General features: G+C 40.3%; 1 protein-coding gene across 1 annotated transcript in view; it reads right to left on the bottom strand.

Moving 5' to 3' along the window:
• Nucleotides 1-16,615, bottom strand: part of LOC307030058 (neural-cadherin-like) — a 597,902-nt gene that overhangs the window by 279,215 nt on the left and 302,072 nt on the right. Inside the window, 4 exon segments of the mRNA XM_079666281.1 lie at nt 5,490-5,662; nt 8,232-8,402; nt 10,820-10,988; nt 15,481-15,653. Coding sequence (XP_079522407.1) covers nt 5,490-5,662; nt 8,232-8,402; nt 10,820-10,988; nt 15,481-15,653 — 686 coding nt within the window.

Genomic DNA, 16,615 nt, shown 5'->3' with positions numbered 1-16,615 from the left:
ATTTTCACCCATTTATTAATTATATGTTTTAAATTTGAGTGTTTCCTATCCCCTAAACATCCAGGGATGTTCACAGTATACTGGCAACATCTTATTATGGGAAATACGAAAACGTCTTAAAACTACAACTCCCAGTAGAGACGTGCCATAGATAGAGAACATGTTGCGAAACACAATATCGATAGCAGCGTCCCTAGCAACTAGTAACAAGTAGTTAATAATACTAAAAGACGTTAAGAAAAAGGCATTTTAAACAGTCATTAAAAAGCAACACAATCTACCTGCATTGCATTACTCTAAACGTGTAATAACGTGCTTTAACCAGTAGGTGGTCTGGGTTAAAAAGCTGTCGAGTTTACAGTGTTAACAAAATAAAATATACTGCTGTTTCTGGTTTAGTTTACGACGGATATATTTAGTTATTGTTTTGATATTTGTAACACAAAAGCGATGGAAAAAACCCACAGCAACACAGAAAAGATGGTCTTAACATGACTCAGCGGTCTAGTAGTTAATAAAAAACAATAATATCAAAACAAAATATTACTACTAACTTTATTGTGAAATTCAAACTGAACGGGAAAAGAATAGTTTCCGGTCTATTCTGAGCCCGATTTCTGTAGATAAATAAAAATAAAGAATTACGACTGATGTGTAATATATTTAATGCAGCCGAACCATTTATTACAATGCATTCATGTTCTGACTTTCAAAGAGTAAAGCAAGCACTGCTGAATAAAGTATGATTTTATCTTTTACGAAACGTTTTTTTTTCATATGGAATACAGTTGGAGGTCAAGCAATCACAGAGCTTGAGTACTAATCACGGGGTTTGTCAAACAGAGCACATGGTGTAGTCCTAAACGATAGCTGGGGATTCTGGGTAGTGTAGTGTCTTCTGCCATCCTTTACTCCGAAAAAATATTTGTTTCTCCGAATCGAAGGGCAAAAATACAAAAGCATTGCACACAATTTAAACCAATCAATGTTGTGTAATTAACGAGGATAATCTGGTGTGTTTTAGTCAATGAGAAGTGCAGATATCACTGTAAAATCAATCGACAGTAAGGGGAATACTTACTTCCGGGTGTAAAATTCTCCGTTATCCAATGGGAATGGACGCTCACATTGCCTTTAAGGGCAGCCGACACAAACGAATGCCGTGCTTCCATGAGCGTCAAATCCCGCCGCAGATGGGAATACATTGCAATCATTTGAAAGCTATTTGCGTCCCTTTATGAAGCTGAAGGAGCCTAGGAGCGTCACGACTGTACGCCACGGGACCCTGACCAAACGTCGCTCCTGGACGATTACGGAGTGAGAGTGTGTTGTCCCTGACGCCATTTGGGCCAAAAATACAATTTCCCATTGACTTATATAGGGAAAGAAACGTCTCTAAACAGCGCATACTTTTTAAAAACTAAATAAACTACCCAGTACGAACACATTTATAGCCCTCATTTTAATCATTAGGGTATCAAAGTTGTGGGAGCTTATGGAAAACTCAAGTGCACATGCTCCATGGTTCCAGACAGGCTTTTCAATCATGAGGCATTATGTGGTTTACGAGTGTAATCATGAATAGTTACAAATGGCTTATTATTGACTATGAAAGTTTCTCTGAATGCAGTATCGATGTGGTCCTCATAGAAAGTTCTACCATATAGGCCTCTTCACACATTCTGACCTTTTAAATGAGTTTCACATTAATAAGTGAAATAACTGATTTTCATCAAGTTTTTCATACACTCTGACCTGGTATCTGTTTTCAAAAGTTGTGTTGCTCTGCAGTTTTTTCAAAATCCAATATTTACTCTGAGCAATTATCACAACTCATATTCTCACATTGGCAAAGGCTGAAATAAACATGTAGACAGTGCCTGCTTGTGTATATTACTTTATGCAGATGTACTCATCAGTGGAAAAGTTTTGTATCTTCAAACATGGACATGTTTTTGCGGATCACTCTCTGCGCACTGGCCTCGTGCCATGTGTTGGTGTACAATGCAAGGTGAAGTGGATTACAGACATAACTTCCTTTTGGCACATGAACGTGGTGGGTTGTTACTTTGTGGGGTTTAATCATTGACTTGTTTTACACACTTGTTATGACCTGGCTCAAAAGGCCACAACAAAGAGGAGACACACCATATCCACGTTTAACAAAATATGTTTATTTAAGCAAAAAATTCAAATCAACCAAATTAATTAACTGCAAAACAAGTAAAGTATGAGGTTTGGATGTCAGTGGTATCAGTAGTGTAAATGCAGGGTGAGGATTGTATGGACATGTATGTGTGTGAGATTGTTGAAGTGCACAAAGTGGAGCAACTGAAGAAACTCATATCATACTCAACAACACCGGGGTGCCTGCAGGGACAAGCAGAGAGGGAGACAGAGAGGGGCAGAGGCTTTAAATAACTCAGGGCACCAGACCCAGGTGCCCTGAGTTACTTCAATCAAGGCAATCAAGGAGGCTGGATGCAGCACAGCCACACCCTCTCCAGATGAACCCACAGGGGCATCACAGCACCCCCCTTAAGACGGGGCCTCAAAGGGATCAACGACAAACCAACATCCTCCTGTGTATATTGACCATCAGGTGTGTGTCCAGTAAGGACTTTTTTCATGTGTCTTTTCATGAACGTCACTTCGTCCATGTTTCTGATCCCATAGTCCTTAAGCCTCATCTTGTCATCACTGGCCTTCTTCAGATCCAAGACGGTTGCATTTTGCACCACAACTATGGGCACAATCTCTCAATGTGCCTTTAAAACCCTGACAGTCATGGCTCGGCCATACTCCAACACAATCTGGGAATGAACCTCCTCCAAATGTACCTGAATTGGCAGATCACAGAGTAAAGGGTCCTGAACAAATTGAGCAAGACCCTCCTCGAATATATCCAGGATCTCTGAGTGAGGGAGAGTCTCCTCGTCTTCCTCCTCCTTTGACACAGACGAAGGGAGATCAGGCAGTGAGACCACCTGTTCAACACCACTTTTTCTACTCTCCGAAACAGGCGGGCCAGCAGACATCCTAGGGCTCTGTGCACGCGTAACAGCACAAACTGGAAACACACTTGAAACTGCAAACCGCTCTCATCTGGCTCCCCAGATGCCAACGGCCTGGAAACCACCACAGGCCGTGGCACACACACTTCCGTTTGTGATGACAGCAACAGCTGATGCATCTGGATCGACTGTCAGTCGCTGAAGAGAGTTTTGAAGGATTTTGTGTTTGCAGACATGTTCGTTGATCTACTACTAATAAAAGGCACACAGTTCCGTTATCGCTCCTCGCCTTGGATGGCGCACCAGAACAACTTCCAGTTCGATCGAGGAGCGAGGAAATGACAAATAAGAGACTTGGCATGTACCCCATGCCCCCAGGAAGAGCGCAGGCAACTGACGCAAAATTGTGAAGTGGCCAAGCGGGGGTATTACACTTACAATTTAGTCCCTGACGCCATTTGGGCCAAAAATACAATTTCCCATTGACTTATATTGGGAAAGAAACATCTCTAAACAGCGCATACTTTTAAAAAACTAAATAAACTACCCAGTACGAACATATTTATAGCCCTCATTTTAATCATTAGGGTATCAAAGTTGTGGGGGCTTATGGAAAACTCAAGTGCACATGCTCCATGGGTCCAGACAGGCTTTTCAATCGTAAGGCATTATGTGGTTTACGAGTGTAATCATGAATAGTTACAAATGGCTTATTATTGACAATGAAAGTTTCTCTGAATGCAGTATCGATGTGTTCCTCATAGAAAGTTCTACCATATAGGCTTCTTCACACATTCTGACCTTTTAAATGAGTTTCACATTAATAAGTGAAATAACTGTTTTCATCAAGTTTTTCATACACTCTGACCTGGTATCTTTTTTTCAAAAGTTGTGTTGCTCTGCAGTTTTTTCAAAATCCAATATTTACTCTGAGCAATTGACACAACTCATATTCTCCCATTGGCAAAGGCTGAAATAAACATGTAGACAGTGCCTGCTTGTGTATATGACTTTATGCAGATGTACTCATCAGTGGAAAAGTTTTGCATCTTCAAACATGGACATGTTTTTGCACACTGGCCTCGTGCCATGTGTTGGTGTACGATGCAAGGTGAAGTGGATTACAGACATAAGTTCCTTTTGGCACATGAACGTGGTGGGTTTAATCATTGACTTGTTTTGCACACTATATGTAGCAATTTCCTCTATTGCTTGTTCATGTTCCCCCAAGATTGTTTTTCTGGCTAGAAGTGAAGCAAGGGGATAGAGGGAGTGAGATGAGGAAAATATCGCCAATGTTATCTCTCCTAGTGCCAAAGAAAGTGAAAAAAAAGTGAGGACATTAAACATGTTCAGGCAAGTATGCAGGCTTCCAGCTACTGGCCAGTGGATTCCAACCCCTTCTCAATAAAATGCTTGTATGCTTGTTTTCCCAGCTATGAACTAGAAGAAGTAGCATATTGTTGTCGTTTCAATCTGAAGGTCATAGCTAGACTTTCATCAAATTTACAACATTTTCCTTGAAGTGCTTTTGTGCTATTGGAGTGGATTAATACGCGTGATTAACCTTGGGCATCCAAGGATCTTTGTGAAAATAAAAACCCAAAGAGATTAAGGATTACACGTGCAGTTGCCATGTCTGCAATAGGGATGGGAATGATTAAGAGTTTTCTTTTTTTTGTTGAGGGGTGCCTAAGTGGATTACATATTATCAAATGGAATAATTCAATGTATACGACAGCGCCATAGCTAAATGTGGTAGGTCTAAAGGTGTGTTTTGCTCCGCTCACCGGTCCCTCACAGCGGGCAGAGCTGCAGGTGCAGATCTCTCTCTCGCGTCCGGTTATACTTCACTCGCGTTTATGTCCAAATCCATCAGATCTAGCTAGTTCTAGCTAATGATATGGCTGCTGCCCCTCCCTACACGCAGATCATGCAGACTCAAACCTCATCTCTTGTGAATCGCCTCTGCACCCGCCTCTCCACTGAGCATGTAGACATGCTCATATTCTTAAACAAGAATGAGTATTGAATAGCTGCATTCTGTGCATAGGCCCTGTTACAGGTTGTTTATCTCTGTTTTGATAGGGTTACGTTACCCTAACCCGTTATGTTATTCGTGAATGATCTCTCTTTAATTTAAAAACCAAGTTATGTTTTAAGCATGAAAGCTGTAGGCCTATAGCTGTCAACTGTTCAAACTGTGATCACCAGTTCAATACATTTGACCGATTCAACTTGGTTTCTATACTCATTTGAACATGTATTTATTTATTTTTCAAAATTGTTCCCAATTATTATTTTTTTTATAGGATATGTACATTTCGGTTAACCTTTTTTTTTGGGGGTCGAATATTCGAATATTAATTTGCTTTGAAATTCCCATCCCAGTCTGCAACACTGGCAAAAAAGAAGAAACCCCTTTATAAAAATGGAAAGCTGTTCTAAAAAGGGTTTGGCAATATATTTTTTTACCTGAGAAATGGGCTGGTTGACATACACCCAGCCCGTCAGGGGGTTGACCCCGAGGTACTCCGGCTGTTCACTGGACATAGAGTACGTGATGGCTGCGTTGGTGCCGAAGTCATCGTCATGAGCCGCCACCCGCAGGAAGCTAGTCCCAATCATTGTATCCTCACGGAGGAAGTCTATTGGAGGAGAAGAGGAAGTTTGCTTTAAACCTTAGTGTTTCTCGGAGTGCTGTATTCGTCAGTAACTTCAGAAAATATAAGTAAATGAAGAAAACTTTGTTTGACATTCAGAAAAAAACACTGTACACAAAGAAAACACAACCTTGTTGAGAAACATATTCATCAATTTGACAGCAAAGAAAAACTGCAAAACACAGTAAATACAGTGGTGATGTATTTTTGTAGGCCATACTGGAAGTCCGCATCGCAAGGGCTCCATCGAAAAAAAGCCAGGGGATTGTTCCATTGGATTTCAGGATATTACCAACTTGAATTGGGCCGGTACTCACCGGTACGCAGTACCGGCACTTCTGATTTTTACCCATGTGGTACCGGCACTTCTTACTGAGTACCGGCAAAGTGCCGGTACTCAGTAAAATGCCGGTACTCAGCCGCCGGCAATATACGTATATATTGTAAACGCAACGCAGCGCAAATGTGGGTCTGACTCTGCCTCACAGAGGGTGACTGGCTGTCTACATGACGTGGCCTGCCGACATTGCCACTTTCATACAGATCATACTAATGCCCTCGATTGGTCTCTGTGTGTCATTCAAGCTCGGGAGGGTGTGTGTTGGTGTATGTGTGGCGCGAGCGAGCGAGAAAGCGCGCGCACCGGTTACGTGTATTGTTGTTAGCATCTGGTGCTAGCTAGCTGCGCTAACGGATATAAGGAGCTTTTTCAACAACAAGGTGGAGGGAGAGTCCTTTGCTGTCAGACTGAGAGGCTGATAACTACAGCTCTGGTGAGGTAAATTACTCTCTGAGTCTTTAGATAGTTAACTTAGTTTAAGTTATCTCAGTGGGTCTCAAACGGTTCGGTCACCATTTATGTAAACACATATTTCCATTTGAGGGGGTAGTGATTAGTAAAATATGCATGAATAATACAAACAAAATGTTAACTAGGTGGAAAAAGGTAAGATAAACTTGTTGAGAGCTAAAACTAGTCTTTGCTGTTGCCTCAAAGAGGAGCAGGGGGGAGAGGAGGGAGACAGGAGAGGCCGATTCAGGAGCCCAGACACACTCACAACTATAAATGAACCAAAAACAAATAAATAAACAAGTTTCAATGTTTTTTCATATTGGATATTGTATGTTATTGGTTATGGCCATGTACTTATGATTTTATGATTATTTAAATGTATACATTTTTGTTTCATATGGGTGTAGTCTCTTTATTTCCCCCTCAAAATGCACCAGATTGATGCATTTAAGTCCAACATTTTAAAAAAAATCTTACCGGGGGAGCATGCCCCCGGACCCCCCTATAGGATTTGAGGCCCGGCCCCACTGTTCCCAAATAGATTTGCAATTTTTTTTAAATAGTAACCCATCTCCATATGTTTCTTTTTGGGTAGTAGATTTAAACTAGAGGGCTATCACTTTGTGCAGCAATGCTATTGACAAATAAATACAGCAAAATGGCACAAAAAACTGGTAGTGGCCTCAGGGACGAGGAGTCATTTAACCAGCCAGTAGGAGTCAAGCTTTACTTTCTTTTATATCCATAAAGAAAAAGTAAATCTGTTTACAGTTGTTTCATTATGGATGTTGAGAGGTATCCATATATCTCTTCATTTTGCTCTCAAATTGCACCAGATTGATGCATCTAACTTCAATATTTTTAAAAAAATGTTCCCGGGGGAGCATGCCCCCGGACCCCCCTAGACTAGAGGGTGTCAGGTCCACTCCCCACTTATAAAAATAGCCCTTTACCACTGCACCCCCTCTAATCTCAGATGCACCCTGAGTCATTTTGTTTAAGTACAGTGAGCCTTTCTAAAATATACAGTAAAGAGACAAACCCACCAGCATTATAGGATATACTATGACTTTGTGCAAAATACTTGTTGCTGATTTAGAGTACTGGCACCTTTTTTATTCCAATTCAAGTACTGGATATTACTGAATAAGATCTTTGGCAAACACACGGATATTTAGTTATGTTCAGCAGGATTATCTCCACATACTAACACCACTTTATGATTCTTGAAGCATACATACAATTGCCAAAAGCAGAAAGCTAATAAAAAAACAAAAACAACTACTGTACATAAACTGTTGTGTCACCACCGCTAAGCTAAATGCAGCTAAGGCTTGGTGTGATGACTTTTAGCAGTCTCATTAAGTTACTTGTAAGCAAACGTTGTATTTATGTCACGTAGAAGCTTTGGGAATTCACCAGTGCAGTATTTACTGACATATTTGTTGTCGTCGAACAACATATGAAAATCTCTCAAGCTTATTTGAACAACAGACCTTAAAACCTGGGAACTGGAAGTGCTAAGATGCTAACTAGTTTCCTGGGTTTAAAGACTAATGTTTGCACCAAATGGAACTTAGTTACCTTAAACAAACATGACTATTGTTAGGTTCAGACATTATCTTCAGTAATATCAGAATCAGTTTTGGTTGTGGATGTTTTTTTTCATCCACTTCTTGTGTTGTCTTACTGCAAGCTTCTGTGGCCTAAGCTCTTTTAGACTACATTCCTCAGGCTTAATCTATACAAATGTCTACTTACACTCATAACGGATGTTCTCAAACTTTGGACTGTTGTCGTTCTGGTCCAGGATGAGGATGTTGAGCTGACAAATGCCAATCAAGGGGTCAGCGGCCCGGTCGGTGGCAGTTACTGTCACCGCGTATTCCCGTTGGCGTTCGCGATCAAACTTCCTGGCTGTCACAATTACTCCTGCAGACAAAAGGATAATGAGGTTGATCAGTACGCTAAATCATACCAAACACCGCTTGGTCTCATATCCCCTGAGCATTTTCAATTCTACACCGAAATGATTTTGTTTTATGTTTGCCTTGAAGCTTAACTTGAAAGACGGTAGAGCAGATGAGCAGAACAGGAAGGGGAATTACAGTTGTTCAAGGCAATTATCAAATCCAAAGAAATAAATGATTTTAGACATGTATAACATTATGTTGCTTCTGGAATACAAAGTATGTTGTTTGGCAGCTACTATTCTTGTTTTTGGGGTTTTGGCAATACATCCTAATCTTTGACTTTATCATGGAACTTTACTGGATGTGCACTTGCAAACACAACATGGGAAAGTAACCCTGCTCCTGCACAGGTTCTCTGCTGCAGTGTTTGGCCTTGGGTTTGTTTTTCCTACCAACATTTGAAAGTCATCCAAGAGTATTATATAATTTTCAGTTAATATTAAAGGGTGAAGGAGGTTGATTTCATATACCAACAGCAGGGACATAATTTTACAGGATTAATATATATATATGATGATTTAGATATCCAGCTTTATGATCTGCAGGCAAACCACTGACAGGTATCTCTCATGGCCATTGTAAAAATACAAAAGACGCATTTTTCTATAAAAGGGGATGGTACTGAAATTGATACATCTTAGGTGATAAATTGATTATTCAAACTTTTACTCTGAGAACCTGTACTAAACCATACAGAGCCCCTAAACGGTAATGAAAAAAGTATCTTGTGCGCACGAGATACTTTCTTATGGTTAGACACATCGAACTGCCCGATTATTATGCCATATTATTAGTTATATGAAGAAGATGTCTGGTCGCCAGGGCGTGTGTGTGTGTGTGTGTATGTGTGTGTGTGTGTTCTTCTTCTTTCACTTGGGATTAACATATACTGTACCTATGGAGTTAGCCAGATGTGTGTAAATTACTGTTCATGGTAATTTGAAAACAAATGCTTGTGTTGGACACACACATACACCGACACACACACACAGAATGGAGCTGAGCACAAACACACACACACACACATCATGCGCCCTGGTGACCGGACATGTCCTTCATAAAACGAGTAATAGGGGGAATAATCGGGCAGTTCGATGTTTGTAGAGGTGTGTGCGTGTGTGTGTGTGTGCATGTGTGTGTGTGTGGTTAAAACGTAGCAGCCTCGATCTCTATTCAGCCGTTCTAATAAAGGTAAACGCAGCGAAGGCGCAGCGTAAAAGACAGCTCTCGCACGCAGATAGTAGATACTGTGAGAGTCACGGATATTAATTCATAGATCAAGGCAGACTGGTTTACAGACTCTCCTGTTTTGCCAATCCGGTGCTTAAACAAATAGCTCTACACCCCTGGCCGAAATGTCCGTAAAATGAAGTCCGAGTTTGAAATATATCTCAAATAATGTATGCACTGACATTTCCCCACATAAACATAACAGTCTGCGATAAAACGGTTGTATCTTGTGTGTGCACTTCCTACTTGGTGCACCGGTAACTTTCTCGTGCAAACGAGTAAGCATCTCGTGCGCACAAGATACCTTTTTTTTTTCATGAACCTTTAGGGGCTCCGTAAAACCACTTGCCATCATACTATTTGTTTTCCACTGAGTATATTTAATTTAGTTCAGAGTTGGATAAAGAAAGAAAATACTCAGTTCCTATACTTAAGTAACAGATACAATGGTCTTAAAATACTCCATTACAATTAAATGTCCTGAATTCGCAGAAAATATTAGCATCCAAATGTACTCAAAGTACGAAAATGTAAACTTCTCATTCTGTACAATGAGCCATTTCAGCAACATAAAGTACAGAAGCATTATCAGCCAAATATACTTATAGTGTCAAAAGTATGTTTTATTAAATAATATTATCCTGTTTTTATCACATGAACAATAATTTTAATCTTAGAGTTGGTATTTCAATGTGGCATCAATATTAGCGATTTTATAAAACACAGAATTGACAAATAGTAAAGTAGGACATCATATTACATAAGCGTGTTGCGTCTTTTCATATATAAAAAGTGAGCAGTAACTTTGAGTGATCACCAAGTCAAAAGCACAATAGTGCCTGTGAGATATAGTGAGTAAAGTATAAATTAGCATACAATGAAAATACTCAAGTAAGGAATTTTGTCAAAATATTTATTAAGTATGGTATTTGAGAAAAATGTACTTAGTTACATTACAACACTAATCATATTAAAGTTGTTGACCTAAAGTAAAAATGATGCCAGGAATGTTCTTGTAAGGTTCACGACTGTATTCCAAAGCTAAACTGCATAAGAATCCCTGCTCGGATAAAAGTATGTGCACTCTTCTGTATGTGCATAAGAGAGTGAGTAGGTGTGTTTTTATGTGTCTGTGTGTGTGTGTACCTGTGTCTGGGTGTATACTGAATGCAGGTACGGTGGAGTCTTTGTGCATGAAGCCATATGTGACCCTGCCATTGGAGCCCTCGTCAGCGTCCACTGCATGCACCTGCAGGACAAACGTCCCGGCCGGCTGGTTCTCCAGGACCGATGTGCTCTCTCGGTACTGCTGACACTGAGGAGAGAACAAAGAAACATAGATCAATACTCCATTCTATAAGAACTGCATTCAAGAGTACGTGGGAGGTGGAATATTATTTATTTTGAAAGAACTTGTTGATGAAGAAAGAAAGCTTGTTGTCCTGTGTGAGATATATATTAGTAAAGGGATCAGGGGTCTTGAAGTCTATCCCAGTGTCCATTGAAATTACGGTTAGGGTTTTTGCCAAAAGGGCTCAATAGCTGCTCAATGATATGCTCAGTGTTCTTGGGTAAACATGACATTTTATTTACTGAACTTTTAGCATCTGCTTTGTTTAGTTCTGTGAAAAACACATATTTTTTATTTGAAATGGAACACAACACTTCACAGTAAGCCTTCAGCAGCCTACGGGAAATAGCTGCAGTGGAATCCATAAAAACAGGTTTTTAGTGACTACTGTTAAAGCAAATGTGATGTAGGTACATATTTGTCAGCCAAACAAAACCTTTTGTTATTGTGCCATGTTTGATTTAACAGAATATTTGAATGCACGATTGCAGATGTGGTAACAACAGATTATTTTTTACAATGCTTTGGTAAACAGATGTTTCACAGGCAAATATATATCACACATACGTATAAGATCAAAAGGGATAAAAGCGACACATTGTTCACTAACAATTACATTTTACAGGAATTATGCACCTGCAATGCATGTAGATGAACAACTGTTGCTTCATTGGAGACACATTTAGTTTAATTGAATTACTAAACATTTTGTAAGTTAAACCAGGAAATGTTCACCATATTGTGTAGGGAAATTGGGTCACTAATCTTTTTCATAATCTCGCCATGGCACAAACATGCCGAAAACATTTTCTCCTTGTCGATCTAAAAACATGCTGCATGATTTTCCTTCATTACCACCCACAATATGCAGTAATAACCTCATGTCAGCATTGTGAAATGCTCATACACTCTTTAACCCACACACAAAGCACAAGTGGGAACCACCATACACACAAACACTGGGTGTTTCTCAATGTCGAGGAAAGCTGCTCCAGAGCCACTATTTCAAGCATACTACGTTATCGAGTGCCGCCGAAGGCCTGTTCCAATGTCCAGTGCACTTGGAATTCTACCGAGGCCGGCGTACTTCGTAGCGAGAAATTTTGAGGCTGCACATCTTACAATTCCCACAATGCTTTGCGCACGGACCAATTTCCCCAAATCTGTGGCGGAAATCGCACTCCATTAAAGGCAGGGCCTCGCATATAACGCACAACTGTTAGCCTTTTCCACCATTCTTCGTTTTACGAGTCTAGGAAGGATTCTTGCCTCGCTTCTGAAGCAAGTGACTCAGAAGACATGTGCTACCAAGCAACCATCCTCAATATTGAGAAACACCCCCTGTCATCCTACAGGCTGTTGAACTCCTGAGCTCTGCGAATGCAGTATTTATTCTACTATACCGGATTTAGATTTACATCGTGTTTTTATGTTATATATCTTTTTTTTATTCCTTCATACGCCTTGGACTTCTTTCATTCCAAAACAACTCTGTAGATATTGTGACAAATATGACACATAAAGCATTTAGATCGTCAGTCTTTTGAATCTTTAAAGAATATATCATGGAAACAGATTTCCTCACTGGCAGTCTTGTTTCCATCTCAAAAGGTGAATGTAAAGTCATTCGGCAATAAAAAATGAAGCCAATTTTCTATTGAACGTGGAAGAAAATCATAAAGAATACGATTTTCTTTGTGTGTTTGAAATTGCAAAAAATAAAGTTGTTCCGAGAAAGTCCACATTTTTTTATTTTTAATCTATGCTTACTCTCCATTCAACATCACATGAATTGTCAGAGTCATCAGAGAGACTCATTCAGTTGTCGGTAAAAAGCAAAGTAGCTGCTCCGTGTTTGGGTTCTCAAATAATTTGTCAATCACTGAACTTGTCAGACACACAGGGAGCTTTATTATCCTCCTTTAAACGCTTCCTGGGTTTCAGTCACTCCCCCTTTCCTCCCTTTTTCTCCATGGTCTCTCTTCTTTCTCTCCTTTTCCTCTCACTAGAGTATTGATGCTCATCTGCCACACTCTGTGAAAGGAAAGCAATCCCTCAGCACTGCTGGTTGATGTCTTGCTTTAACATTCAATGAATCACTGTCAAACTTATTTTTATTTTGTTATCTTCCATCGTTTCCTGGTCTTCCCATTGTTTAAATGTTTTTCTATCCTTCGATCTAATCGCTAAGCAATGCTTGATATTTCTTCAATCCTTCAATTGTTGCACCTGGAGTCATCATAGGCTTTTTTTAAACGGTGTGCAATGTATCAAATATGCTCTGTCAATGTGAAAAGAACCAGCGTGTGTAGACTAGACAATAAACAAACACACAAAAAGTTCAAATACAAGATGCCTCGATTGCTGTTCATTGTCCCTAATTCTGTGATTTTCTTGGACAGAATCTCTGGAAACAGCTAAGGAGAGTGTCTGGTTTGGTGAGATTATAGTTGTACCTCTGATTTTTGCAGACGATATGCTTTAGCTTTGAGGGTTTGCAGCTGTGTGGCACTTGGGATGAGAGTCAGCACTTTGAGGTCTAACACTACGGTACGTCTGTTTGGGTTTGATGTTGGTGTGGCTCAGTCTGCATCAATGCTGGCTTTAACCCAAACAGGTGTGCCAAAGATAGAGCTGAGTTTAAAGGAGAGCTCTGGATACACTAGTGACTAGATGTTCAAAGTTCCTTCCGTCACCTGGAATCATAAGGTTTTGGGGAAAGACCTGAATAATTAAATTGTACATGCAAGCAGTTGAAATGATATAGCTTCAAAGGTTGGCTGGGGTGAGGAGCAAAATTGTTTGGCAAGGAACTGCTCAGGGGTAAACCAATCCACCTTTTTTCTGTGGAGGAGAACCAGTGTTTACACACAATTAAAAAGACTGGACATTTTCCTGCACATTGATATTACTGCACATGGTCCCCTGATCAAAGCATCCTTAGCAAAACGAACAGACAACTACATGTTCAAATTGATAATCAGAATTGAATATTTGGATATATGTATGTATGGATGGACGGACAGAGAGAGAGACAGATGAACAGACGGATGGATGAATGGGATCAGATACAATTAACTGCGCAAAAAGTGGTGAGTTTAGCACACACACCCCAACAGGTTGTATTGATGGTTGTTTTTGGTCATGTTGTTGTGTTTATTTTGCCTAATAAGAGTATTTGTGTTGCTACAAATGTAAGTATATGAATTAAGCAATATAAGAACTGATCACAGGGGGTTGATAAATGTCATAGTGATTTGTGCCACCAGGTGAAGCAGGATCTGGCTTTATCAGAGTGATCTTGCCTCCCTGTATTTCCACCTCCTTTCCTTGCTATGTATTGCTCTTTCTGTCTTGGTTCACTGATCCAACTCTGTTCCAGGTCTGCTACAGTACCCTATACGATTTGGCATCAAAACAAGATAAAAAGGACTTTCTGCTTCAGAGTCCTGCTACTGGCTGCCAACCACAGAGGAATCACCAACTTTAGTTGGATGTCTTAACTAGAAAACTAACACACAGCCAAGTGTTACTTTCCTGTTCCAGAACTGCCTTCTACTCTCAGTTTCGTAGTCCATCTCTGACAAACAACACGTAAATAATCAGCTGGGTTTTTCCAGTGTTCTTTCATCTGTTGTTCTTCATTTGTTGATTTGTTTTTTGTCCCTAGTTACATGTTGTGTTTTTTATTCTCTCTTTGAAATGCCTGGTGAATGGGGATGGGCAGTCAGTGGTTTGTTTGTACGTTTCAATCAGCGTCTAACCCACAGAAGAAAAATAATGAATCTCAGACTTGAAATATGATACCAGCAGGAGATTCCTGGGAGACACAATTGAGCAAACAGAGCACATGAAACAGTGCGGACCAGGATTCCCTCTCTTCCCTTTTCTCTTGGTTTTCATTTTATCTCCCGTCCCTCAGTTTTCTTCCCACTATGAGGTGAAGCTGGCAGGGAGACACTTGGCGCTCGTTAACCCCCAGGAGAGAGTGCGCGGGATTTACTCGGCAAGCCGAGCTCGTAATGTTGGCTTGCGATACCTCAGGGGGGTTAGAAAAGTCACCTCATTTAGAATTGAGACATGGCTAGAAGAAAAGGTAGAGACGTAACGCTTCCAGAATGGGTCGGTCTGGATTCCTCCCACATCCCTTAAAGCTTTAATTAAAAGACCAAGATGATGTGGGAGGGAAACGAGAGAGCAGAGACGTGGGTCAAGTCGGGTAATCGCTCCTCCAGAGAGGAGGCTAATGAATAGACGATGTCGACAGACAAAGAGTCAGAGGAGTGATGGAGGTACATGGGTATAGATAGGAAGAACCGTGGAAGAAAAGGATACAGTGAGAAGTCAATTCCATTAAGAAGAACAGAAAGAAGAGCAATGAATACCATGGCAACCAGCAGAGCAGACTAATGGGCAAGACTAAAACAGGTGTGATGGAGCCAGTTTACTGTCTTACCTTCTCAAACACTGGCTTGTTGTTGTTCACATCGTCCACTCCCACTATGACCTGGGCTGTGGACGACAACGCCTGAGGTCCGCCTGAGGAGTTGTCATCGGTTGCCGTGACATTGAGGACATATTCAACACCCTGGAGGTGGGGGGGTGGGCTGGAGCGAAGGCGGATCAAACCTGCAGAAAAGCAAAAGGAGAACACTCACTAAGTTAGCTGTTATTGATAGAACATTAGTATATACTTGAGGATTTACTGATGGGATTTAAGGGATTACTGATGACTCATTTGCATTAGTATTTAAAGTTGCGTTAATAACTGCCACTCTTAAAATGGGCTCACCATGTGTTAAGATATTCAATAATATTACATCCAGTCGGATGTATTATTGGGTATGGTGATGAAGCTGTTGACTATGGATTGACTATTTCTTGGCTAACTCAACATCTTGTGTTAGGGTTTCCATTTTGTGGCCTTCTGTTTGGTCTTTCAATTTGTTCTCAGATATACGAGTGTCCTCAAACATCACCAAGTTCGTTTTTCTTTTATTTGGTCTTACATTTGAACTTCTATAACTAGAGGCAGTACTCAGTGTTTTAGTTGGCATAACATTGAAATGTGAACTGATGTATGTCCTAATACAGTATCTGTGTAACTAAGTTTGTAAGAGGAAAACACCTTTTATGTATATGTAGTCATTCCATTATTACATGGCTTAGAGGAATACTTGATTGTGTCAATTTGGACAGTCAAAAAAGACCAGACTTGCTGTAGGTGTGCAGTCATATCAATCCTTAGTCTGGACAGTTTAATCAGCTGTGGCTGACTTGTTAATTTGCAAAATTTGCTTTATGTTTGTGGAGCGCAGGAAACTTTGGTTTTATTTTGGCTTAAGTGTCCTCAGTAGAGAAAAGAAAAAGAGAAGAACAAATGAGCACAAGAGAAGGAACAAGTTTAAAAGTCCAGCGGAAGAAGACAGACTTGAAGTAAAGACTAACAGGAACACAGTATGTAGTCTGGCAGTGTTTAAAAGCTGGTGAATGAAAAAGAATATGTGAACACACTTAAACAGTTACAGAAAACCTCCATCAGTGCTGCCGTCATTTTAAGTTACTTTGCTTTCGCCACAGTTCCAACTGTT

Source organism: Notothenia rossii (assembly GCF_949606895.1).
Source record: "Notothenia rossii genome assembly, chromosome: 2".
NCBI classification, from domain to species: Eukaryota; Metazoa; Chordata; class Actinopteri; order Perciformes; family Nototheniidae; genus Notothenia; species Notothenia rossii.
Note: the sequence above shows the minus strand (reverse complement) of the source record. Positions and strands in the feature narration are given on the sequence as shown.